This window comes from Antennarius striatus, chromosome 4, assembly GCF_040054535.1.
Source record: "Antennarius striatus isolate MH-2024 chromosome 4, ASM4005453v1, whole genome shotgun sequence".
Taxonomy (NCBI): domain Eukaryota; kingdom Metazoa; phylum Chordata; class Actinopteri; order Lophiiformes; family Antennariidae; genus Antennarius; species Antennarius striatus.
Genome location: NC_090779.1, coordinates 23262096 through 23287111, shown reverse-complemented (window position 1 = coordinate 23287111; position 25016 = coordinate 23262096). Strand labels below are relative to the sequence as shown.

The 25016-nt window shown below is 48.1% G+C and overlaps 1 protein-coding gene across 4 annotated transcripts; it reads left to right on the top strand.

The window, feature by feature from the left end:
* The first annotated feature begins 3413 nt into the window (after positions 1 to 3413).
* LOC137594068 (transcriptional enhancer factor TEF-3-like) lies at positions 3414 to 23930 on the top strand. Of its 4 annotated transcripts, none has more exons than XM_068313300.1 (11): positions 3414 to 3801; positions 12580 to 12644; positions 13399 to 13461; positions 14658 to 14792; positions 15641 to 15684; positions 15941 to 16002; positions 16176 to 16306; positions 16872 to 17045; positions 20459 to 20599; positions 21225 to 21377; positions 23155 to 23930. In XM_068313300.1, the coding sequence occupies exons 1-11, from the start codon at positions 3795 to 3797 to the stop codon at positions 23266 to 23268; spliced, it is 1089 nt and encodes a 362-aa protein (XP_068169401.1). In that variant the 5' UTR covers positions 3414 to 3794; the 3' UTR covers positions 23269 to 23930. The 4 variants fall into 4 exon arrangements, with proteins under 4 accessions (XP_068169401.1, XP_068169400.1, XP_068169402.1 ...); XM_068313299.1 differs by having other exon boundaries at positions 3669 to 3801; positions 13399 to 13470; XM_068313301.1 differs by having other exon boundaries at positions 3736 to 3796; positions 13399 to 13470.
* Positions 23931 to 25016: the final 1086 nt, after the last annotated feature.

The window sequence follows — 25016 nt, the reverse complement described above, 5'->3', positions numbered from 1 at the left end:
TAGAAACGCTCCGACTCGTTCATCACACATCAACACGTTCATGCAGTTTGTGTCGCACGTTTAACACGTTTCAAATAAAACTACAAGAATCCCAAAATGGGAAGACATAAATATAATGAGGAAGAGAGCTTCCTCTTCTTTTACTAAACATAATAAACTTGTGTATTGATTGATCATCAGCTGTATTGATTACACTGGAGTTTTGTCCTTCACAACTAGAACCAGTACGTTCTTACTAACCACCATTTTTTTTCCGAATCTGGATGATTTTCTTTAATTATTAGTTATTAGTTTTTTATTCCTGAACGTCTGTCTCTGTGTGATTATTACTATATCTCTATATTATTGATATCCAATCAGCAGATGATAATCCAGATCCATTTTCAGAAGGAAACATAAACTGAGGTTATGGATTAAAGGAGCAGTTCGTATTTCTTTGTCTTGAGTTGAAGGCCAGAACTGTGAGTCTGAGATTCCCCAGATCAAACCTCAGGACCCCCAGGGACAAAAATCAGAAATCAGCTGCGGACCGCACCTCTGACGGATTGTAACTGTCGCTCAGGTGGTGCCGGGGGTCTGTACCGGGGGTGGGAGGGTGGGATCTGTCCCTTTATTTGTCGTTTTGATTCTTTTTAATGCAGTTTTTATAAATTCCTATGAAGGAAAGATTCCGCTGAAGGAAGGTGGAACTGTTGCTCTGGTGGAGTCGATCAGAAAAGAACGCTGCTCTGATGACCCCCCCCACCCCCACCCTTTAGATGACACACCTGTCCCAGCCTTCTGCGGTGGGACTGACAGTCGGAGGAGTTTGTTGGTTTTTTTCCAGACCCGTTTTGTTTTCAAGGCTTCAGGCCGACGGATGAATCAGGTTGTAACCTGAGCCCCGGGGGCCGGTTTGTGGGCCGGTGGTGGTGGTGGGGTGGGGGGGTTGGGGAAGGGAGGAGGGGGGGCGGTTGTGGTTAATGAATGAAACAAGTACGAAAAAAATGAAATGTATGAAAAAATGAGTGTTTGTGTGCGGTTGCTAGGAGACGAGAGGAGAGGACTCGTCCCACATAGCGATCATTCCTCCTCAGAGATGAGCTTCCTGGAACAAAGACGTCGTGCGTCCACAGCTGTGTGTGTGTGTGTGTGTGTGTGTGTGTGTGTGTGTGTGTGAAGGCTCCCACCAGTTTGGCCCAGTTGGATCCGGAACCAGAACATGTGGTCTCAGCAGAACTTTTCCATCGTATAGCCTGATCCCACGCCGCTGCTCCAGCTTCACAATGTTTCCTGCTTTTACATTCCCGGCGTGATTAGTGGATTAGTACACACACACACACACACACACACACACACACACACACACACACACACACACACACACACACACACACACACACACACACACACACACATCCTTTTTCCACCCCTTTGATGTCTGACAGGCGTTCGTTTTGTTTTTTTGTTTTTTTTTGATGATGTCATCTGCGCAGACTCTTCCTGTTCGTCTGTGGACGTGGTGACGGACCTCCACCGTCGTCATGGTGATGATGTCATCTTTAACGTGTTAGTTATTTACACGCGTGACTTTATTTGCCATCAGCTGGGACTCAAACTGTCGTCCCGCCGGTGGCCGGAGCTCATGGGGTTCAGTCGGGTTCATCCTCTGGGGAACATGAACGTCACACGGATCCGTCCTCGTTGCCTAGCAACACGCCCACCTGGCGATGCAGGACAAAGGTGAGCCGCGACCTGCGGCGGCTTGTGGGGGCCGTTGTGTTTGTTATTGTGTGTGTGTGTGTGTGTGTGTGTGTGTGTGTGTGTGTGTGTGTGTGTGTGTGTGTGTGTGTGTGTGTGTGTGCGTGTGCAGTCGGGATAAGGGGTGGGGGGCAGTGTGAGGGTTGCGTCCCCCTGACCATAGCACCAGCTGGGGGATTATCCCGTTGAGCGGATCCAGAAGAGAGGGGCCTCGCTGGAGGGGGGTGGGGGGGGTGGGGGTCCGGTCCGGCTGGGAGCGAGACAGAGGGAGTGAGGTGATGGTGTGTGTGTGTGTGTGTGTGTGTGTGTATGCAGTTGTTTTGAAGCAGGGCTTAGGTTAATTAACCTCCTGGACACTGGGATTGAGGCACCGACCAGCACACTAATGGTTTGCTGCCTCCCCCCCCCCCCCCCCCCCCCGGGGGGACCCAGCATCTCCCCGATCAGGACTTAAAGTTTGCGTTAGGTTTGAGTCCTGTTTGGGATTATTTCACTAAATTGTGATTGTTAATGAAGCCGGCGGCTGGGAGTCAAGTAGCCGGGTGGCGCGTGATCCAGATTAAAACGGGATTAGCGGATTGAGCGCTGAGAGACTCTGATCTAATGTTTTCATCATTTAATTCACAAAAACTGAAATCAGTCCAGAATCGCTGAAATGATTCGCTTTTATCTGATGAACTGGGGTTTTTTTTGTTTTTAAAAAAAAAAAAACTTTATTGGAACGTCTGTCGTTTTGATTTAAATCACTTTAGTTTCATCTTTAATTAAAATATTTGTGTCCAAGTTGTTCACACAATGGGTTTAACGCTAACAAGGAGTTAGCAGAATGCTAAACTTTGTTAGCTCTGTAATAAAGGGCTCCTCCAGCTAATATTGTTAGCGCTGCTAAACTTAGCGCTCATGCAAAAAAAATGACGGATGATGGTTTCTGTCATTAAAACCTACTGTGTGTGTGTGTGTGTGTGTGTGTGTGTGTGTGTGTGTGTGTGTGTGTGTGTGTGTGTGTGTGTGTGTGTGTGTGTGTGTGTGTGTGTGTGTGTGTGTGATTAAGACCTTACATTTTACAGGAAGTGTTGGACATCAGAAAGCTCAGAGGAAGTGCCCTCCCCCTCAAATGACATCATCGCACACACACACACACACACACACACACACACACACACACACACACACACACACACACACACACACACGTCTCTTTCATGATCGTTTACAAACACACACCAGTGTTGCATTGACTCATGAAACAGGAAATGAATTGATAAAGTGACGTCACGCTATCAGAATGACTCACCCTGATTGTAAACATGTTTACGGATTAAATCCCAGCGGAGATAAACAAACAAACAAACAAACAAACAGAAACAAACCCTCGGTTCAGGACGGGCCGCGACCCAAAAGCCTCCCGGCCTTCATATCCGGGTTTGATCCTCGTGGCGTGAGTCTGTGAGCACGGCGATCCCGCTGTAATACGTCTCTTTATTTGTTGACTCGGCCCCGCCCCCCCTCACATCCCCACTTTATGGCTCTTCCTCGCTGCTCCTCTTCATCTCATTTAAAGGGACAGTTCACTCAAAATCAGTGATTAATCACTGATTAATCACTGATTAATCACGAACACCTGGTTTATGGGAAAGTTTTTTTTAACTCTCATGATTTTTGTGTTTTCCCAGGATCCCCCCCCCCTGCCCCCCATCCACACCTTCATCACCTTCATCACCATCATCATCATCGTCATCATCATCACCTCTGTGGATTTCACCCAGGCGGACTCTCGTCCCACGGCCTCCTTCCACCCCCGCCTCGCTCCACCCGGACCCCCCCCACCCGCCCCGCCGTCGACCTCTCCCCGCCGTGCCACCACGTCTGCGGAGTGGGTGCCGGCTCCCTCCCCCCGGGGTGGGAGCGAGGAGCTGGGGGAGGCGCTCGACAAGCCCCTGGAGAACGATGCGGAGGGGGTGTGGAGCCCCGACATCGAGCAGAGCTTCCAGGAGGCGCTGGCCATCTACCCCCCCTGTGGGCGCAGGAAGATCATCCTGTCCGACGAGGGCAAGATGTACGGTACGCCCGTCTCTGGCCCCGCCCCCTGACCGCCCACCTGTAGTCTGAAAGGGATTACCATCGCGATAGGAGGAGACGACCATCCCCCCAACGCCGCGTGAAGTCGGGGCGTCCTGTAAATATTAAAACGAACAAATTAGTGCCCACTTTTAAACTTTAGGGTTTTTAAGAAACAAAAACAAACAGAAAAACAGTTTTTACCCAAAATAATGAAATAATGAATCATTTGAACGAATCAGTTTGATTGTCCTGATATCAAAGTACTACATATATATACAGTACAATTAGAAAATATTACATTAATTATAATAACATATATAAGAAAGTATATATATGTATATGTATGTGTGTAGATATATATATATATACAGTATGTATATATGTATATGTATATACATTTAATTAGAAAATATTAGATTAGTTATAGTAACATATATATATAAGAAAGTATATATATATATATATATATATATATATATATATATATATATATATATATATATATATATGTGTATGTATGTATATACATATAATTAGAAAATATTATATTAATAATGTTAGATATTAGATTGAACGCCAAACACATCTGCAGTCAGTCTCGCTCTCTCTCTCTCACACACACACACACACACACACACACACAGCTGTCGGTTCCTCGTATAGCGTGAAGTCGTGATGCGTCATAAAACAGGTGCTGATCTCTCCCGTCCGCTAATGACACGCCAACACCGCCCGATAGAAACATGTGTGGAAACATCAGAACATGCAAAAAAAAAAAAAAGTCACGAATGCTAATATGCTAACGGTAGCTGGGGCGTGTTTCGTGCCGTCGTACGTCACGTGTTCGGAGCGCCACGCCTACTTCCTCGGTGGATCGTTGGGTTCCGTCTTTGCCCGACAGGTGTTGGGAAGGTGAGGCGACATTCCGGCCCGACGTCCCGCTGAAAGACGCCCGCTAACAGATGGCGTCCTCCCTCCGACCGCTTGATAGAGGATCCGTCGGTGGAAAACAGATGAATGGAGGCGGCGGCGCAATCAGACGGCGTCTGTCATCGCCTTGTTCTGTCCCTGTGCCAGACAGCTCCTTTAACCGTTAGCCTGTCCTAGCTTAGCTTAGCCCCCCGCTCGAGGTCATGGCCGCCCCCCCCCCCCGATCAGCACCTAAACCCTCGTAAAGCCCGTAATAATAGTTGGACGGGGCAGGTGGCGCGATCTTTGTCACGGGGTGATGTTGGGGTTTTTTTGTCGAGGCAGGCACCGAGGTGCCCCCTTCCTCCCCGTGGGAGGGGGGGTGGGGGGGTTGTCAGGGGCAGGTGATGCGGACCCGGGGACGCGTCGGCCCGTCAGGAATGGCATGTGGACTCAGGAGCCCAGGGGTTCAAGGCAGCTCGGCGGTAACCCTAAACCAGAATAGACGTTTACCCTTTGAGCGCCCGGGGGGGAGGAGAGCGGGCGAACAAATAAACACCAAGGTGGGCGATGGTGTCTCACACGGCCTTGGGGGGTAGTGGTGGTGGTGGTGGTGGGGGTCCGAACCCTCTCACACCAGCCCCTGTGTGTGTGTGTGTGTGTGTGTGTGTGTGTGAGAGAGGGTTCGGAGCCTCAAACGGTGTTTGAGGCTCTTCGTGTTTTTCCTGCCTTTGACTTCACCTCCAGCAGCAAACCCAGATTTACGACCCGAGAAAAGAGGCAAGACTGAACCCCCCCCATGCCCGGCCCGCCGTGCCCCTAAATAGCCCATCTTACCCCCCCCCCCCTTTGCTTCTTAATCACCAACCCCGGGGTCACCACTGGCCAACAACTCAAGCCATCCCGGTGACCACAATCAATGCAAAGCCACTTTGAAGCCCCCACCCCCACCTCCATCCCTCCCCACCCCCGGCGCGGTTGATGCTGTTAAAGCGCTGATGGGCGGTCTTGAATCAGAAGGCCAAATCAAATATCAGCTGAGAATATCTTTAATAGCCAATCGGTGGCGGTGACGACTCGACGGCTTCAGACGTGTTGTTTTGTCTCCTTGCGTGGACTAAATATGGAATCACAGACAAAACAGAACGGCAGAATAACAGCCTGCGGGGGCATAGTCCGCATTTCAGCCGGGATGGATTCCATTCCTCGCTTAACAATATCATATTGAGTCTCCTCGCGGCGAAACGGCAGGAATGTTCCCTTCCATCCATTATAAATTCCTAAATTGCGGGGAATGTTTTTTACCCTACATTCGCCGCATTTTCTTCCCATGATTCCACGCATAGCGCCCGGTGGCCTCGAGCCCGTTACTCAACGGACGTGTTCCCCTTCGCTCATTAGAGGGACGGTGTCACGGATATGGTGGCGTTTATGCGCTCCGGCGGCTGATTCGACACGCATCTGCCAAGGAAAACATTTCCTGCCTTGTGCGGCGCTCAGCGAGAGTCCGTGCCCTGTGGTCCGACCCCAAAGGCCTCGCGCCGCGAACGATGGAAAAACAGGCCGAGGCGGCGCAGAGGAAACCAATATGCTGACAAATCCCTGTAGAAGAATGCGGCGCGGGGATCTCTTTCCACTCTAGTCCAGCGCCGCGATTGTTCCACGACGCGTCTTCAGTTAAAACGGCGTCATTTACGCGGCTGTTTAGTCACGCTTGATTTCCTGACATCTGTGAGGCGAGGAATGCTTTTCTCACGTTTTTTAGGAGATCCTGTTTCCTGTGGAAAAAAAATAAAAAATAAAAAGATTGAAGAGTCAACGGGTTTCCCTCGCTTTCAGAACGGGGAATAGCGTCGGCGTGAGTCGCCCAGACGTTCTTATTAATATCGTGATTTACAAGTTGACGAGTCGTCACAAACCTTTGTCAGTGAAGCGAGAGATTTCGCCGGCGACCTCTGAGGAAGAATGTTTGTCCGCTTGGTTTCCTCTAAGAGCTGCGCCTCCGAACGCGACCTGCATTGTGTTTAGATCAGGGAGGTTCTCTAAGTTCCATCATAATCCCCTCATGCTCTTGAATGTCCCATTTTTACTCCAGGTTAGAGACGTACATGGATGCATAGCGGGATCGGAGCTTCCCGATCCTGCTATGCACTCATTTTTGTTGTATTTGTACACGTTTTCAGGCTCACAGCTACAGATGAAGTGACGGACATTAGAACCTCGAGATACGAGCTGCTCGACATACAAGTTGTTTGAGATACGAGTCGTCGCCCCATCCGTGTTTTTGTTCGACATACAGGCAAAAATCCGAGATAAACTCGAGATACGAGTCCTGCTTCAGGACCCCAACGCTGGCGCATTGATACAACATCAGTGAGACCGTATCTTGTTCTTTACCTCATGTTGGCGGATGGATACAACATCAGTGAGACCGTATCTTGTTCTTTACCTCATGTTGGCGGATTGATGCAACATCAGTGAGACCGTATCTTGTCCTTTACCTCATGTTGGCGGATTGATACAACATCAGTGAGACCGTATCTTGTTCTTTACCTCATGTTGGCGGATGGATACAACATCAGTGAGACCGTATGTTGTCCTTTACCTCATGTTGGCGGATTGATACAACATCAGTGAGACCGTATCTTGTTCTTTACCTCATGTTGGCGGATTGATACAACATCAGTGAGACCGTATCTTGTTCTTTACCTCATGTTGGCGGATGGATACAACATCAGTGAGACCGTATGTTGTTCTTTACCTCATGTTGGCAGATTGATACATCAGTGAGACCGTATCTTGTTCTTTACCTCATGTTGGCGGATGGATACGACATTAATGAGACCGGATCTTGTTGTCGTTGGTGGAATAAAGACGTAGCTCGTTTGTTCTCCTGACTTTTGCGTTTCTTTTCATTCTTTATCATTGTTTGCATAACTTATATATAATTAATTGTACACAGGTAAAGTCTGCGTGTCTATTGGTTGATAAAAATGTTTTTTTCCCCCATAATTTAGGCGGTTTAGTAGAACTCTATGATTCTATTTTGCTGTGAGGCTCCACAAAAGTTTCCCGTATGAACAAACTTCTACATTTTTCCACGATTTCCATGAAAAGAGGACAATGACTGAATAAAATTTTTACGTTTTCTGCTCCTTTACGTTTCCTCAGCCTTTCATTCACTCTTATTTCCTTGTTCTTTGAATCCTTTCTCACACACTTGTGTTCAAACCAATAACAACACAGGATTGTGGGAATATTTGTAGTTGTGACCGTTTGTGTCCCGCTTGCTTTAGCGTTGGTGGTTTGTGTTACCCTGGTGGGGGGGTGATGTGGGGAGGGGGACACTGGAGCCTCCATGACGGGCTGTTTTTAGGGGTGTTTTGGGGGGTTGGGTGGGGTGGTGGTGGTGGGGGGTGAACCTGAACCTCCCACCATTTAATCCCAACACTGACCTTCAGGCTCTCGTGGGATTTGATGCTCTCTGGAGGATTTTCGAGGAAACCCCCCCCTGCTGAATATGACCTTGTGGAATCTAGACACAGCTCCCTCCGCCGCGGCCGCCCGTTCCCGTCTGCGGCGATCGGTTTTCTCACAGTGTGAGTTATCGGACGCGGAGCGGCGCGACAGCCGTGTAAAGGAGCCCTCATTGTCTCTTTATCTGGATTTCTCAGATAAGCGAGGTGGGAGGTCGGATCCAGACGGGTCAGACAACTGTTGATCCGTCCCCCTCCGCCCATAAATCTCCGTAATTGTAAAGCCACGCCTTGACAGGTTGTGGTAATTAAATTAAAATTACCCCTCTGATAGAAGCGCTTATGAGGCAACAGAGCAAACTTGGATTTGATTCTCCAACAACCAGCTTGAGTTGGTCCTAAATTGTCCATCGATGTGAGTGTGTGTTTGTCTAAAGCTGGCGTCTTATCCGGGGTGTACCCCGCTTCTCAGCAGGACTCTGCTTGTTGCTGGCGGCGTTCCGGAGGGGCCCTTCGGCGCTCTTGGGGCTTCATCCAGGATCCTTCGGAGGGGGAAATGACACCCAGCCAAGACATTCCTGCCGCCTAAATGTGACCTTTGTTTTCCTGGGCAGACTCAGTGTTGAGCCGCAGCATATGGCCGACACATGTGTCTGCAGACGGGACGCCGCTAGAGTCCCATCAGCACCGATTCAAATCAGAATCGCTTTGAGATTTAAAGGACGAGTCATTAGAATTTTTAAAAAAAAGTTTAAAAAAAAAAAAAGCCTCGTCGACCTCAGAAATCCATCAGATTGTCGTAATAACTTTGTTGATTTTCATCATTTCAAGTTTATTTCTCGTTCATCCTTGAATAAAATCCCAGCATGCCGCTGACACAGCCCCGGTGCGGACTGGTTTGTTAGTCTGTGGGAATGTTGGGAATTCAACATTCCGACAGAGAGAAGGACGAGATCAGACCGGGCCGACTGGTGACTGCAGCGTTTGTTGGGGAGGGACAGATTTACGACTGGCGGGGGTCAGGGGTCGCCTCTGGAGGGGACGCCTTCGGTGACCCCCGTCCACCTCTTGACGCCTCTAAGGATCATGAAGTCTCCAGGAAATAAGAAGTTCTTTAATCCACGAATGAAAAGAAGCTCATCCGTCCGACATAATTCACTCTGTGATGTTGGAGACGGATGTTCAGAAAGACTTTGACCCCACCCCAGAACGATTTGATAAACCGGGTCAGGCCCCAGTTTAACGGTCTGGATCCACCGGTAACAGAAATAAGTTGGCTCTGGACAGCCGACTATCCCCCCCTAATGCCCCGGTCGCTCCCTGTTCCTGCCCTTAAGAGATGTTTCTAGAATCAGATTTCCTCCAGATGAGTCTGCGACTGCAGCCGGCGCGATAAACAACACGGTTTACCCCCCCACACACACACACACACACCCCCCCACACCCCTCGGTTCTCCTGCTGCCCCCAGCTTGGCTCAGGTTCTCCCTGCTACTCCCGTTGGATCCCATGATCTCATCGCTGCGTGACTGAGTCCCCCTCTCTGATCTCATGGGTGTGTTAGAGGGTATTTTTAATGGGGGGTGGGGGGTGGGGGGTGGGCCCTTCCCCAGGAGGCACTCGCACTAGGAGTGTCAGAGGGCATCCGATACCACCCATCAATTAAACCCGTTTAATGCCTGCATTACATACGTGGCTAATTCTGCACGGGGAATCAGTCGTGTTGATTTAACCGTTTGATCTGTTTGTGCAGGAGCTGTTTAAAGCATTTAATCGTTTCTGGAATAATTGTTTTACGCCAGACGAGTAGATTTCACTGTATTTTACGTTTGGGTTTAGATGCTCTTTATATGTGGATGCAGATGGTATCGTTCTCTGTTAGGTAGTTTTAGGTGACAAAGGCTGGGAACCAGAACCAAACTCGAAAAGGGGATTAATAACGTCTGTTTGTGTTTCTACTTCCTCCAGAAGCTTCTGGAAGATAAACCGACTGAGAATTGGACAGAGCTCCCTGTTCAGGCGTCTGATTGGTTGGAAAGGTGCAAATGTCTTCCTTAATCCCCACAGAATTAAAGAAATGTGCGTTTATGGGCTCAAACAATCAGAAACGCTGAATGGTTGAGGAGTCACGGCTCCGGAAAGGGAAATGATAACATGAGCACTTTAAAATCATGATGTTTAACCGTTAATATATTTAAAATAAAATATAAGACGGGCTGTTCTGGAGAGGATGTGCAGGAACATTTCATCAGGCTCCCACCAATCAGACTGGGAGGACTGGGAAGAAGCTGCTTAGCGTTCGGCTCCAAATCCCGTCGCTTTTTATTGGCTGATGAAAATTTTGACGGAGCTTCGGGTTTCCCGTCACAATTCGGGGTCAGTACGGCGAGCGGTTTGTGGGGGCGCGTTGTGGTTTGACCACTCCCACCCCCCCCAACACCCCCCCGTGTCGCTATGTGAGGGGAAAGGTGCCGGGTTGTGTGTCGTGACTGATGTGAGTGTTAATTCACACGTGGATGTGGTGCCAAAGGAAAAAATGAATGTGTTTAAGAGGTAGTGCGAAGTCTATCAAGTGTGTGTGTGTGTGTGTGTGTGTGTGTGTGTGTGTGTGTGTGTGTGTGTATTTAGGAACGATTTTCCGAATGCAGCAAAGGTGCCCTTAACTTTCCGATGATGTGACGTTAATCAATAATCACGATTATTTGCATCGGTTAAATATGGCCACGCCCCCCCCTTTCGCGCTGCAGTCACATGGTATGCTTGGGGGCGTGACTGACGTGTGATGTCATCGCCATGTGATGTCACTCGCTGATCCTGGGTGGTTTTTTTTTCGGCTAAAACTTGGAACAGAATTCGTCGTGAAGTTTTGCCCGCGGATTAGAACCCGCAACCTCCTGAGGCAGACGTAGCCTCAAACGCGTCCATATGTGATTGTTTCTATTTGTGAGTTTGACAATCTCGGCCAATGGGGTGGGAGTTCAGCTCTGGAGGGTGGAGGAAGACGCCGCGTGACCGTCAGCTGCCACCGGAGACTGTGGGCGTGGGTGGTGGTGGCGGTGGCGGCGGCGGTGGATGGATGGGTGGAGGCGGGGGAACAAGCCCAAGATTTACGGGTGAGCATAAAGGCATATTCCATAAACATTGACACACACGCCAGCTGCCTGGCCCTCCCCACCAGACCCCCCCCCCATCCCACCCCACACCTTTGGTCGCTAGCCTGGAACCGCGTCCGTCCCGGGTCCGGTTGGGGATCGCATGGCCTTGGCCCCCACCTGCTCCGCCAGTGTGACCTGTCTGTCAGCGGCGGCAGCGGTCGGCTTCAGTGAGACCCAAGCCCGGTGTTCACTCAGGGCGGGGTGGGGTGGGGGGGTTCAGAACCGATACCATCCCCCAGAGAGACGCGTATACTTAGTGATAAACTTATGCTCGCAGTTTTCAGCGTTGACACTCTTGACAGCTTTGCCTCAAGCAGCCATACGTACATGCACGCAAAGTCTTCCAAACATGCACACACACACACACACACACACACACACACACACACACACACACACAAATTCAAACACCAGTTCATTTAGCTGCTTATAAATCGAAGGCAGAAATAAGCAGCGCGTATACGTTTCCTCCTGCCGTTCTGGTATGTAGGAAAGACTCACTGGTGATGAGTTAATATTTAGCTTCAGCAAACATTTTAATTCCTGTGACCCCCCCCCCCATGTCACCAGGTTAAGAGATATTGTGCACACTGAAGCACAAAGCACAGATCAGATTGGTGAAAACACCCCCATATGCTGTTTGCTGCTAATGCCAATGGTTGTTTTTCGGTTGTTTTCCACATCCTGGTGGAGTCCAGGTTCACACAGTGAAATTAAAGCAAATTCTTAGACGTCAAAAAAATTGTCAGATACTAGAAGTCTTCTTCAGCCCCCCCCCCCCCCCCCCCATTCGACAGGGATCCCCCCCCCATGTTGGAGGGAAATATGGAGAACAGTGTGCATGATTCTCACATCAAATCTCACGACTTTTGGATTTTTTTTTTGGTCGGCAGTGACGTGACATCGTACACGCATTCTATTGGCTGACGGCTTCGGTGAGACACAAAAGCGCTTTAAACAGTCGATTAAAGTGTGGGAAAAAGGTAATACATATAGGAGGTGGTTTAATATCAATATGGGGGAGGGTTCATAAAAGTTTTAATGATCATAAGTAATAATAAAATAAATTGTCGTTGTATGGCGGAATTCGTTATTTGTCTGTGGTTCCCGCGACTAGCCGGGGATTACTGCACTGGTTTAGTCATTTCAAAGATGTGGTGACGCAGCGGGACGCGGCCGATGAAAGGGACCGGACAGTTGAAATGTCGTCCGACTGACGTTCTTCCTTTTCTGCCGGCAGGAAGGAACGAGCTGATCGCTCGCTACATCAAACTCCGGACGGGGAAGACGCGAACCAGGAAGCAGGTACGTTCCATTTAAAAGCCATTTAAAGCAACCTTTATTTATAGAGCCTTACAGCAGGTCGTGTCTTGCTGAGTGATGCCCCGATACCCCCACGTACCCCCCGCTCCCACCCCCCACCCCAACTTGTCACTCTCTACCACACGGAGGTCTGGAGATGACGACGGATTTAGGGCTGGGGCCCCGACGCACAGATGCTATAGGATCGAGTGTCGGTGTTGTTTCTTCGGCACCTCACGGATCCGGGGGGCTTGTTAGATGGAGGGGAATATGGTGATCTGGACTGGGGGTGGGGGGGCGGATCGAGGATTTGGAACCCTATCCTCACTACGGTATCCGATATGGAATGAGTGATGTATGGGCAGTGATGGATGTGGAGAGAAATGGGTCCCGCTAAGTCACCTGGCAGCGGAGTCGGGGTGGGAATGAAGAGAGACAGAGGGGGGGGGGGCAGATGGGAAAACATTGGGGAGGAAACATTATGTTTTCTAAAATAAAACCCCGACGTTTCACCTCAGAAGCAGTCGTGTGTGTCGTTTGGCCTCAAGCGAGAGAAACCCAACAGTTAATGATTGATCCCTGTTTCCAGACCAAATCCAGGGTCGAGATGTTGATGCTTAACCAGAACGCCTCGCCCCCCTGCACCTCTTCACTCCTCCTTTATTATCACTGAATTATTAATGTGTCCTGAAGTCTTATTAAACACTTATTCCCCTAATCCCTACCCAAACACGTAATCTGACGCGCTCTCTTCCAGGTTTCCAGTCACATCCAGGTTCTGGCCCGACGGAAGGCCAGAGAGATCCAGGTGAAGCTCAAGGTACGCTACGTGAGTCAACTCCTTTTTTTTTTGTGTGTGTGTTCCTCACCTTCTCTACATGTTTAGCTTCAGTTGTCAGATTAAAAAAAACAGGAAAAAAAAAAAAAAAAGTAAAAAATGTAAGTTATATAAAGTGTAAAGTGAACAGCAATTTATTTACAATGCAGTAGCATGGTATATAATCCGACCTGAATCTGTTAGTATCTCCATCGTGATCCGGTTGTGCAGCAGCAGAAGGAAGCAGGATGTTAATTATAACCCCTGTGTTAAAATCAAAGTTTCAGGTTTTGTTAGAGGACTCCATGTGTTCACATTTCATTAACGCCACGCCACCGACCACCGGCTATTTTAATGGCGCCCTCTCTAATCGATGCCGGTTTTAACGGAGGCTGAAACGTGAACGCCGGCCCCCGAGGCCCGCGATTATCGTCCAGACGAAGCCGACGTGTCAGGAAACAAATTAAACCCCCCCCAGGTGCTACATCTGATAAGAACTTCAATAAAGGTGTTCCTTTATGCTACGCTGAGCGCTAACACGTCCCTGTCCCCTCAGTACTTTCTCAGTTTACATTTCCGTCGCAGCGGGCGGCGCTAGCCTCGCTCACCTTGGACGGCCGCCACCGAGGGGGGGGGGTTCAGCTGGCGGAGCCTGACAGGTCCTTTTTAAATATGTCTTTGGTGTAACTGAGACCCCTGCCACATGCACCCCCCCCCCCCCTCCCATATTCCAGTTATGCTCTTGTGTTAGCCGGTTCTGGGAAGAAGAATGCACGCCGTGGCCGTGCCCATCGGGGCAGGGCTGGGGGGGGGGGGCGCTCATCGTAGTCTTGTGTGGTTTGGAAAGGGTGCGTTAAAAAACCCCAAAAAAAACAAGGGGCGTCTGGCTTTACAGCAGAGGAAACGCAGTTTAGGGCTTTTTTAACCCCTCAATTGCGTTAGCATTGAGCTAACGCCGCCGCCCTGCTGGACGACCTGCAACATAATCTCGCTGTCATCGCTTGCTGCTGCCTGCCAAAGCAATAAACTTAACTCTTGACCCAAACGCTCTTGACTGTAATATCAGATCCTCGGCTCGCCAGGGCTCCCCCACCCCTGCCCCACGCCCCCCCCCCCCCCTGCGCGCTGCCCCTTTTAGGGCTCTGTTAGCGGACCTAAATGGAGTCTGAGTCGTCTGCTTTTGCGTTTGGTCTCTGCAGGACCAGGCCGCTAAAGACAAGGCCCTGCAGAGTATGGCCACCATGTCCTCGGCTCAGATCATCTCCCCCACCGCCTTCCAGAACAAGATGGCCCTCCAGGGCCTGTCCAGGCCGGGTTACCCCCCGACCGGCGGGGTGAGTCCCTGACCAGTTACCCCCTCTTGACACTAACAAGAGTAGAACAGTTTTTAAATTCACCATCACTTCACCGGATGTCAGTCAGTTTGAACTTCCTGTTTGAAAATTTGAAGCTTGTCTGATTTAAGTCTGAGATGATTATCGGTATGGATTAACGTATTGAAACAAATATTTAAAAAAATAAATAAATATATATATATGTATATATATATACATATATATAATAAATATATATGTGTATATATATGTATATGTATATACGTATACTGTATATATACATATACATACTATATATATACATAAATATATATATATATATATATACACATGTATGTATATGTATATATATATAATATATATACTGTACATAAGAAAAAAAAATATATATAAGAAAATATGTGTATACAGTGCGCCCTCGTTCCTCGCGGTTAATGCATTCCAGGAACCACACGCAATTAACGAATTCCGCGATAGGACGACAAACTATTTATCTTATTATATACGATAATTTAAACGTTTATGACCCCTCCCCATACTGATTTTAAACCACCTTCTATCTGTATTACCTTTTCTCACACTTTTATCGACAGTTTAAAGCACTTTTGTGTCTCACGGAAGACTCACAGAACGCGGCGCACTTCTGGATGCTGTCAGCCAATAGCGTGCGCGTACGTTATCACGTGACTACCTACTAAAAATCTGCGATGTAGTGAAGCCGTGCATCTCGAAGCGCGAACAATTTGCGCTTTAGATTCTTTAGATGCCCTTTAATCCTAAAACTACAAAAGTTCATCCTCAGTTCTGTGCTTTTATTTAGTCACTGTGACGGACTTTTATTTTTGCAGTTCTGGCACGGGGCCCTTCCAGGACAGCCGGGGGGCCACGAGGAGTGAGTAGCGCTTCCTTCATTAGTCATTTCTCATTTCATGAAGACAAATATCCATCAGATAACTTTCAGTCTCTGCATAAATTCACACATATCAGTGTAATTATGAGGAAAGGTCTCCAGCTGTCTGGTGGTGGGTATTCCGCTCTGCCCCCCCCCGGTGTATTTAGAGGTCAGCCGGCCCAATTAGTGGAGGGATGGGGTCAGGAGGGCCAGACGCTGGGTAACATGCCTCTCCCTCTCTTGTCTGTCCTTCTAGCATTAAGCCCTTCTCCCAACAGAGTTACGCCATGCAAGCGTCCGGCCCGGCCCCCATAACAGGTGTGTGCTCTTTGCCCCCCCCCCGCCCCCCCATGTCGACAGTGATGGGGCGACTCGGCTCACGGCGGAGCGCAAAGCCCAGAGAAACAACGATTTGTAACGATTTGGTTTTTTTTTTTTTACATTTTTCACGCCCGAACCACACGTTGACTCGCCCGCTCGCTCGCCCGCAGGTTATGAAAGCACGGCGGGGCTGTCCATGTCCCCCGGCGCCCCCCCCTGGCAGAGTAGAAGCATCGCCAGCTCCAAGCTGAGGATGTTGGAGTTCTCCGCCTTCCTGGAGCAGCCTCAGGATCCCGAGAGCGTGAGTGGACGAGACGGGAGGTGACCCCCGCCTGTAAAGGGGTTTTTAGGAGTGTTCAGACCCCAGGTGTTAGTCTAGTCCCAGGGATTATGGTGTTGGTGTGGATTCAATAAAAATCACAGGCTTGATGGGGAAAAAAAGGATTCTTGATTCCAAACCAGGCCTGAATGTCATGTTTGTGTAAGAATCCCTTTTTTTTTTTTTTTTTTTTTATAAAAAAGAAAACTTATTTAAACAAAATGTAATGTAGAAATTAAGTTTTAGAAATTTGAATTTAGTATTTAATTTAAAAAAAAAAAAAATTTCTTTTTCTTTTCATTTAAAAAAAAAAAATTAAAATTAACACAGGGAGCTGTAGGTTCTGAGTCTGGGAATAAATCAATAAATCACTCAACACAACATGACATAAATGTCTGGTTTGAGATCAAGAATAAAAATTTCCTTCGTAATCCAGAACAAATAAGATAAATTAAGATGTTAAACTCAGAGAATAAGTTGCACCCAATGAATAAAGCCCATTGATATTGAAATGATGCGACTACAGATCTGCTTCTCGTCCCTCCAGTTCAACAAACACCTGTTCGTTCACATCGGCCAGTCCAACCCGAGCTACAGCGACCCCTATCTGGAGTCGGTGGACGTGCGGCAGATCTACGACAAGTTCCCCGAGAAGAAGGGCGGCCTGAAGGAGCTGTTCGACAAGGGGCCCCCCAACGCCTTCTTCTTGGTCAAGTTCTGGGTAAAACACGTCCGACCAACCTGCTTCAGATCTGCTTCAGATCCGGTTCAGATCCGGTTCAGATCCGGTTTAGATCAATACATATCTGCTTCAGATCCAGTTCAGAGCCGGTTTACATACGCTACAGATCCGCTTCAGATCCAGTTCAGGTCTGCTTCAGATTCACTTCAGATCCAGTTCAGATCCAGTTCAGATCCAGTTCAGATCCGGTTCAGATCCGGTTCAGATGTGTGATGCTAGAGGTCTGTTAGCGGTTCGTATCCCCACGGCGTTAGCTGTGTGGGGTTAGCGTTAGCTGTGTGGGGTTAGCGTTAGCTGTGTGGGGTTAGCGTTAGCTGTGTGGGGTTAGCGTTAGCTGTGTGGGGTTAGCGTTAGCTGTGTGGGGTTAGCGTTAGCCTCCAATATACAAGAAACTAAGTGTGATTTGAAGCCAGAGCCAATGGAAACTCTTTGCTCCCGTAACCTGATTGGTGGCCGATACGCCGCGTGTCTGAGGCGTGTGTGTGTGTGTGTGTGTGTGTGTGTGTGTGTGTGTGTGTGTGTGTGTGTGTGTGTGTGTGTGTGTGTGTGTGTGTGTGTGTGTGTGTGTGTGTGTGTGTGTGTGTGTGTGTGTGTGTGTGTGTGTGTGTGTGTGTGTGTGTGTGTGTGTGTGTGTGTGTGTGTGCGCGCGCGTGCGTGTGTGTGTGTGATCATGTGTGTGACAGCAGCCTTGGGGAGAGTGGCAGGCCTGATCTTTCACTGGGGGGTAATGTGAGCCCAGACACCTGTCCCTGTGCTATTAGACTGAGTCCAACACCCCCATACGCCCCCAACACACACACACACACACACACACACACACACACACACACACACACACACACACACACACACCTTACCATGTACTTATTTATAGATAAACCCACAAAACACAGATATGCACACAAACACACAACACCCCCAACTCACTGTTGCACACAGAGAGGGGGGGGGGGGGTTAGGGCGTGCATTTAGCCACACAGCTAACAGACTGTGTGTGTGTGTGTGTGTGTGTGTGTGTGTGTGTGTGTGTGTGTGTGTGTGTGTGTGTGTGTGTGTGTGTGTGTGTGTGTTGTATGTGTGTGTGTGTGTGTGTGTGTGTGTGTGTGTGTGTGTGTGTGTGTGTGTGTGTGTGTGTGTGTGTGTGTGTGTGTGCGTCGCCAGGACGATGCCTCACCTTGATGTTTTTTGTGTCATGAGGGAAATTGAAAATGTGGATCTACTGATTTATCTGTGGGGGGGTGGGGGGTGGGGGGTGGATTATGGGTCAGATCCGGGTCGGGGGTCTTGATTTGTGAGCGGTGTTTTTTTTTTTAATGAACTAACAGGATCGTGTTTCCATCATAAAGGACTCGTTGGCTCTGACTCCGAGTCATGAGCGCCTCGGGATGTTTGGCGTGCGTGTCATCCCGATCGCCCCCCCCCCCCCCTCGTGTCCCAAAGACGACCCGGATCCGTCTGAAGAACGGGGGTGGGGGGGGGGTTCCAGGTATCCTTGAAAAAATGCCTGGAAAATGCAGGAAGACAACGGAGCATTTCAACACCCAGCTGGAAACAAAACCCACAACAAATAAAAACAAATAAAAACAAATAAAAATATAAAAACAAATAAAAACAAATAAAAACAAATAAAAACAAATAAAAACAAATAAAAACAAATAAACTCCCGGCCGTTAAAATAAACCAAATTAAATCATTTTTCCCTCCTTTCGCCGCCGTAAAAGACAAAAGTTTCGCCGGATGCTGTCGCCGTGACACCGCCGCGTGGTCGGGGCCGTGACTCAGGGGCGTGCTGAGACGCAGGTTGCCATGGTGACGGTGACAGGCCCAGCCTCCAAAGCTATGGCATTCTAGATTGGATTTCTAGCAAACCGGTCTGCTGGCCGCCGGCTGCCCTGCCCCCCCCCCCTTTGCCACCTCGCTCTTCAACCCCCCCCACCCCCCTAGGCGCCCGCGGCCCCGTCCTAACGGATCGCCTCACGCTTTTGAAGTGCCGAGGGAATCCGATTTGAGCCGGCTCTGCTAAATTGTTACACAGCCGGGCCGGCCGCCGTGATCTAATCAGCCAATCGCACGCTGATGATTGTAATTGGATGAATTCCCTCGCAGGCTGTTAGGGAAGCAGCGAATGGCGGTTCGGGGAGGGTCACCGGGCCGCAGGGATGAAGACAAATAGAGGTATTACACGAGGCGGGGATGAAGATGGACGTGGTGATGAAGAGGCGAGAGGAGGCTGAACGTTGCCTCGATGGCCCATTAGGAGGCAGAAGCCCGACGGGGGGGAGAGGGTAGAACAAGCCAGATGTCTGACGGACGAGAGGCGCCGCGTCCCAATCCGGAACGGGAGGGTAAAGGAAAACTAGTGGGAGGAGGAACAGAGAGGGATGTGAACCAGCAACCATACGAGAGGTCAAATGTACCTCCAACCCACAACAGGATGAAGTAAAGCAGGGGTTCAAACTCATTTTTACCGGGGGCCGCATCAGTAGAACGGCTGTAAATCCTTTTAATTTGTCGGCTTATTAAACCCACAGAAGTCCATCAATCAAGGATCAAACTATCCAAGAGAATAAAGAAAAACTAGAAAAAAGGCAGACAGGGACTGAAACATCCCCCCGCTAAGGGTCGGTCAAGGGTACCCTGAAAATAGTACCTGACAAGTGCATAGCTTTGACCGTTGAGGTTAGATCAAAGCTATGCACTAGTTTTGACCATAGATCAAAGCTAGTGCAGGCTAGGCCTTGAGTTTGATTTAAATATGTTTAAAAGAAAACATTGATAATAAAACATTAAAAACAAACAAGACATGGGTTCAAACGTTGGGTTTTATCAGATTTTTTCCCAACTCCCTGGACCCCCTCCCCCTGAACCTGAATGCACCGTGCATCCACCGGCGTCCAGGGCCGGTCATGTGACCCTCTGCGGGGCAGTTTCCAGACCACACAGTGATACTTCCTGTCAGGATGTTCGCTATTGTCCCTCCGTTGACGGTCCTCCGCCTCTCGCCAGACTCTTTCAGAAAGAGGCGGCGCTGTGCCCGGAGTGGTCCCTGTGTCCCGGAAGGGGGTAAGGGGCTGGGGGGGGGGTGACTTCTGTAGGCCGTCGCGTTGTCGTGGTGGTTGTGTCAAAACAGAACGGAGGGAACAGGAAGCGGTTTAGGATGCGGCCCTGAGAAACTCCTGATGGGAATTGTTGGAGCGCCCCCCCCCTGCCACCCCCCCCCAGTCATGCTGGTCCCTGAGTTTCATTTGAACCCTTTAAAGCCAAACGTATCGCATTCGATCCACTCAGCTTGTCTGGATTTGGATCGCTTTTAGGAGTGTGTTACGGTGCGGCTTGTCGATCTGGGTCGGACCGTCTGACGGTTCTGATGCGTCGTCTCGTTTCCTCTCCAGGCGGACCTGAGCGTGAACCTGCAGGACGACAGCAGCTTCTTCTACGGCGTTTCCAGCCAGTACGAGAGCTCCGAGAACATGATCATCAACTCCTCCACCAAAGTCTGCTCCTTCGGCAAGCAGGTGGTGGAGAAGGTGGAGGTTAGCGCCGACCGTCCCATCTCTACCGGTGAACGCGACGTTTTTTTTGAAGCTAGAATTCTCCCCGCTGAGCGCCTCAGGTTGATGTCGGCGTTGCTTATTCCTGGATAACCGTCAGTGACATTTCAACACAGAGAGGTCGCGACCCCGTCAAAAAAACACACATTATCACCCGGAGGCGTGACTCACCGCCGCTGGCCGAGACGGATTCCGGTCAATTACCGCTGATCTGTGGTCAGGAAACTGATTCACCATTCTCCTCAGTGTGACTAACTATTATGTTTCCCCCTAACCAGACACAACAGGGCCGTCGCCACCGCTGATGGATTGTACAATATAAACACACATCCCTAGGTAGCGCCGTCTGCCTCCGTCGTACGCATGATGATATTTAATAGCTTCATCATGTGATTACGCTTGTCACGACGATTATGTTCATCGCCATATGTGGACATAAACCACATCAGGTAGATTATATTACAGATTAGCACGTGAGATTCTCACGTCCAATGTGCGTAATCGAGTTTATCTTTGAATATCTAATTCACGTTTCACGGCTATGAATGGGTTTTGTCTTCTGACGCGTGCGTGTCGGGTGTTTGTTTTTTTTTGTCGTCTTCTCCAGACGGAGTACGCTCGCTTTGAAAATGGGCGCTACGTGTTCCGGATCCACCGCTCGCCGCTCTGTGAATACATGATCAACTTCATCCACAAGCTCAAACACCTGCCGGAGAAGTACATGATGAACAGTGTGCTGGAGAACTTCACCATCCTGCAGGTAGCATCTGGAACAAATCCCTGGGATTTAATACATAGAATAAAAGAGATTATGAATCCCTCATGGATCAGAATAAAAATCAAAATCAGATTCAAGTGTTTTCATCAGGTTTTAGGTTTATTTTTAGCCACTGGAGAGGAATAAATGAAAAAAATCATGTAGATAAATTGAGATGTCAGGAGTAGTTTTTTTTTATTCATAATTCTAGACGCATTTTCTAGTAAAAAATAAATAAAAAAATCTACCATTCATTTGAACATAAAGTCAAAAATCATTCACGACGATGTCAAAGTGTTCAAGAACAAAAGATGAAAAGATAAAGGAAAGGTTGTTTATTAGGAGGATTATGTAAAACTCATTTTTTGATTTAAAAAAATAATAAATAAAGGGGTGGGGCTTAAGTCAGAGAAGGACCAATTAATATTTGGGGGAGGTCCGTTGGGTGTGGATCACTTTTCTTGAAATTGTGATGTTTATTCAAAATTTTCCTTCAGAACTAATTCATAGGAGAACAAACATGTTGATGATGTCAGAATCTGAGTGTTTATAGCATTTATAACGAGATGCTCAGTCCTCATGCTAAGCTAAGCTAACCGATTGTTGGCTTTAACTTTTCATTTTTGACAGACGGTCAACCTGCCGCTTCAAGATCTGCTCTTAACAAATATCGCAACAGTGATGACATCATCACGCTTCTCAATCAGCTGACTGACGTTTCGCTTCCCATTCGCTCGTCGTGCCGCCGCCGCGACGCCCGTTTTTCTGAATGAGCTGGTGTGTGGTCTTGAGAAAGGAGTGTATCGCCATGGTAACAAAGTGATTCTCAACACCAGGCTTCAAAGACAATCGGTGTCCCTTCCATCAGCGGCCGCATTCCAACTCGCTGAGGGACAATGTCCACATTGGCAGCAGCGTGACATTGACATGGCAGCGTGACATTCTGCTCCTCAATGGGCTGATTTAGCTCATATTAACCATGAACAGGGCATAAACAGATGTGTACACACACACACACACACACACACACACACACACACACACACACACACACACATGCATACACAGATTCCACTTTGCAAGGCTGCACACAAGGCATCGATATGCAACAAGTGCTGCGTTCAAGGGCAGCACAATCGAGCTTTATGGAGCAGAAGCGGGTTCAGGATATCAGCTTGTCCGAAAACAGCCAGCGAACTCACCGCCAGTCCGCAAAACAGTACGCAAAATATTATTTGTCTTCTAAACAACCAGAAAACAAACGTTCAGAACGACACTGAAGAATCTCGCAGCAGAAATGCTAACGTTTGTTCTGGATTCAGATAACAAGTGTGAAGTTCTAAGTTTCAGCTCTTAATGGGATCCTTTGTGTTAATTCTTGTAGCACAGAAATCCTGTGTGTTGATCCACAGACTGTAAATCAAATGCTGCCCCCTGCTGGTCGGGACCCGCCTAAAGGAATCTTTCTGACACGCTTTCCTCTCTTTCCGTCTTGATTATTGGAACTTTATTTCCCTAATCAATATAAATTCACACCAGCTTTATCATTCTTGAGCCTTGAGTGTCTTTTAGGATGAGTTGTATGATGTTATTGATCACATTCAAAGCTTTTCGTGTCATCTTTTTGTGTTTTTCTCCTTTTCTTGTGTCTTTTTGCACTTTGATATGACGCTTGCGTGTTTGAGGCTACTAAAATTTGTCTCACATCTCGTCTGAATGGAAACTTCTGCTGGTGCAGGAATGAACAGATGTAACTGTGACCCTGTGTGTTGGTGTGCAGGTGGTGACCAACAGGGACACGCTGGAGACCCTCCTGTGCATAGCCTACGTCTTCGAGGTGTCCACCAGCGAGCACGGCGCGCAGCATCACATCTACCGGCTGGTCAAAGACTGACGGTCCCACGGGAGGAACCGAAGCCGCTCTGGATCCACTGTAGCAACGACATCCGAAGGACTTCCCGTAAGCTCAAAGCTAATCGGAAGCCCAGAGAAACACTTGTTTTGTCAGCGTTCCCAGGAACCTGCTGAGGGAGACTCGGGACAGAGGAAGCTGAAGAAGAGGATTGTGACACACTTGGGTCTTCATACCAAAGGAGCCAAACGAGACCTGCATGAAAAAAAGTTGTTTCATCTCATGTTACTGGTGTTTGTTTTATTTTTTTCATAGATTATTTTGCATGTGCGGAGGATGTTTGCTGCAGCGGGACGCCGCGAGTGACTTAAAAACCAAGTTTGATGAAGAACCCCTCCTTTGCACATCCATAAATTATCGCTGCGTTTGGTGCCAATCTTTGTGTTATCTCAGTAATTCTGTACAGAACCGCATCTCGTCTGAAGTCACGACGCAAATGGATTGGAGAGATTTTTAAAAGAGCTGTTGTGTTCTCTTTGTTTGATGTTTTAATGTATTGTCTTACTGTTTCTGGTTGAAATGATCTGACTCCAGCTGAAGGCACATATGGATTAACTCTGCTAACGTGAAGCAGGATCAGACTCAGTCTGAAACTGTAACTTGGCCTGAAGTGTCAGATGAAAATACAAGATTTTCTTACGGAATCCTCTGTCGCTCAGTTTGTTGCATTAGAGGACGGTCGCATCCTCAGATTATGTTGTTGTTCATCTCATCACCATGGTTACATGTAGTAAATATAGCATGTGAATGCAGGTATAAGCGCTTCTGCTTTTGAGGGTTTCCCATCATGCAGTGCACTGGGAGATGGAACATTTAAAAAAGAAAAAACCAGCTGCAAATAATGTTTCTCATATCGCTTTGGGATCCCGGGGCTTCTGGGTATTTGGCTGACATCCTTAAAGCTCATTTTTGTTCAGTTTTTTCAGATATAAGATGATGCTGATTCAGTTCTGGTTTAAAGGGGGAACTTCTTGAGCTCCAACTTACAGTCACATCATTAATTAGACCGCATTAAGGCCGATAATAGTGAAACATTTTATAATTTATATTGATGCCTCCACCTTTATGATTATTTAAAAATAAAATTATTCAAAATTTTTATTTTTAAAATGTCACCATATCGATATGTTTTTATAATTACTGATAAAAGCAAAAGTTCAACAATAACGAAGTTCAACTTTAAGTGACTATTATAGTCATTTTAAAGCAGAGCGCTGAAGATATTCTTTAATGAAGGTGAACGTCGCCCTCTGGCGGCGTTAACGAGTCATTACATGCGTCAATTTAAAAAAAACTTGCTTTACGCAGCAGGTTCCGTTCAAAACTGACCAGATATTTTCTGATCAGCGTGATTATTTGTTAATCGATTACTGATTTCTCTCTCTGCCCAAACAAACGCTCCAATGATCGTCTGGTTGTAAACCTGAAAAAAAAAAAGAAATCATCCGATGAGAAACACCCCGACAGGTGCGTTTTATATGCTAATCTCATGTAAAACAATTTGGGGCGGATTGCTGAAATTATGGAAATCCGGTCTCGGGTTGCTGGATGGGTCACAAAAACGAACAGGGCCAGCCTTGATCTGCTGAAACTGGAGCGAGAGTCACTTTACGCACTGGGATTCTTAAAGATCTGCGGAGCACCTGAGAAACTGTCAGCCCCGCCCCTCTGACAGCCTGATAAATACAGAATGGAAACTTTCCCGGCACCAGTGGGAGTGGATCCCACCA

Excerpts from the sequence above, each read along its gene's own strand:
- LOC137594068 (XM_068313299.1), top strand. Across the intron at positions 13,471-14,657 it reads TGAAGCTCAAGGTACGCTAC|GACCAGGCCGCTAAAGACAA; the intron begins GTGAGTCAACTC and ends TGGTCTCTGCAG. Across the intron at positions 17,046-20,458 it reads TCTTCTTGGTCAAGTTCTGG|GCGGACCTGAGCGTGAACCT; the intron begins GTAAAACACGTC and ends TTTCCTCTCCAG.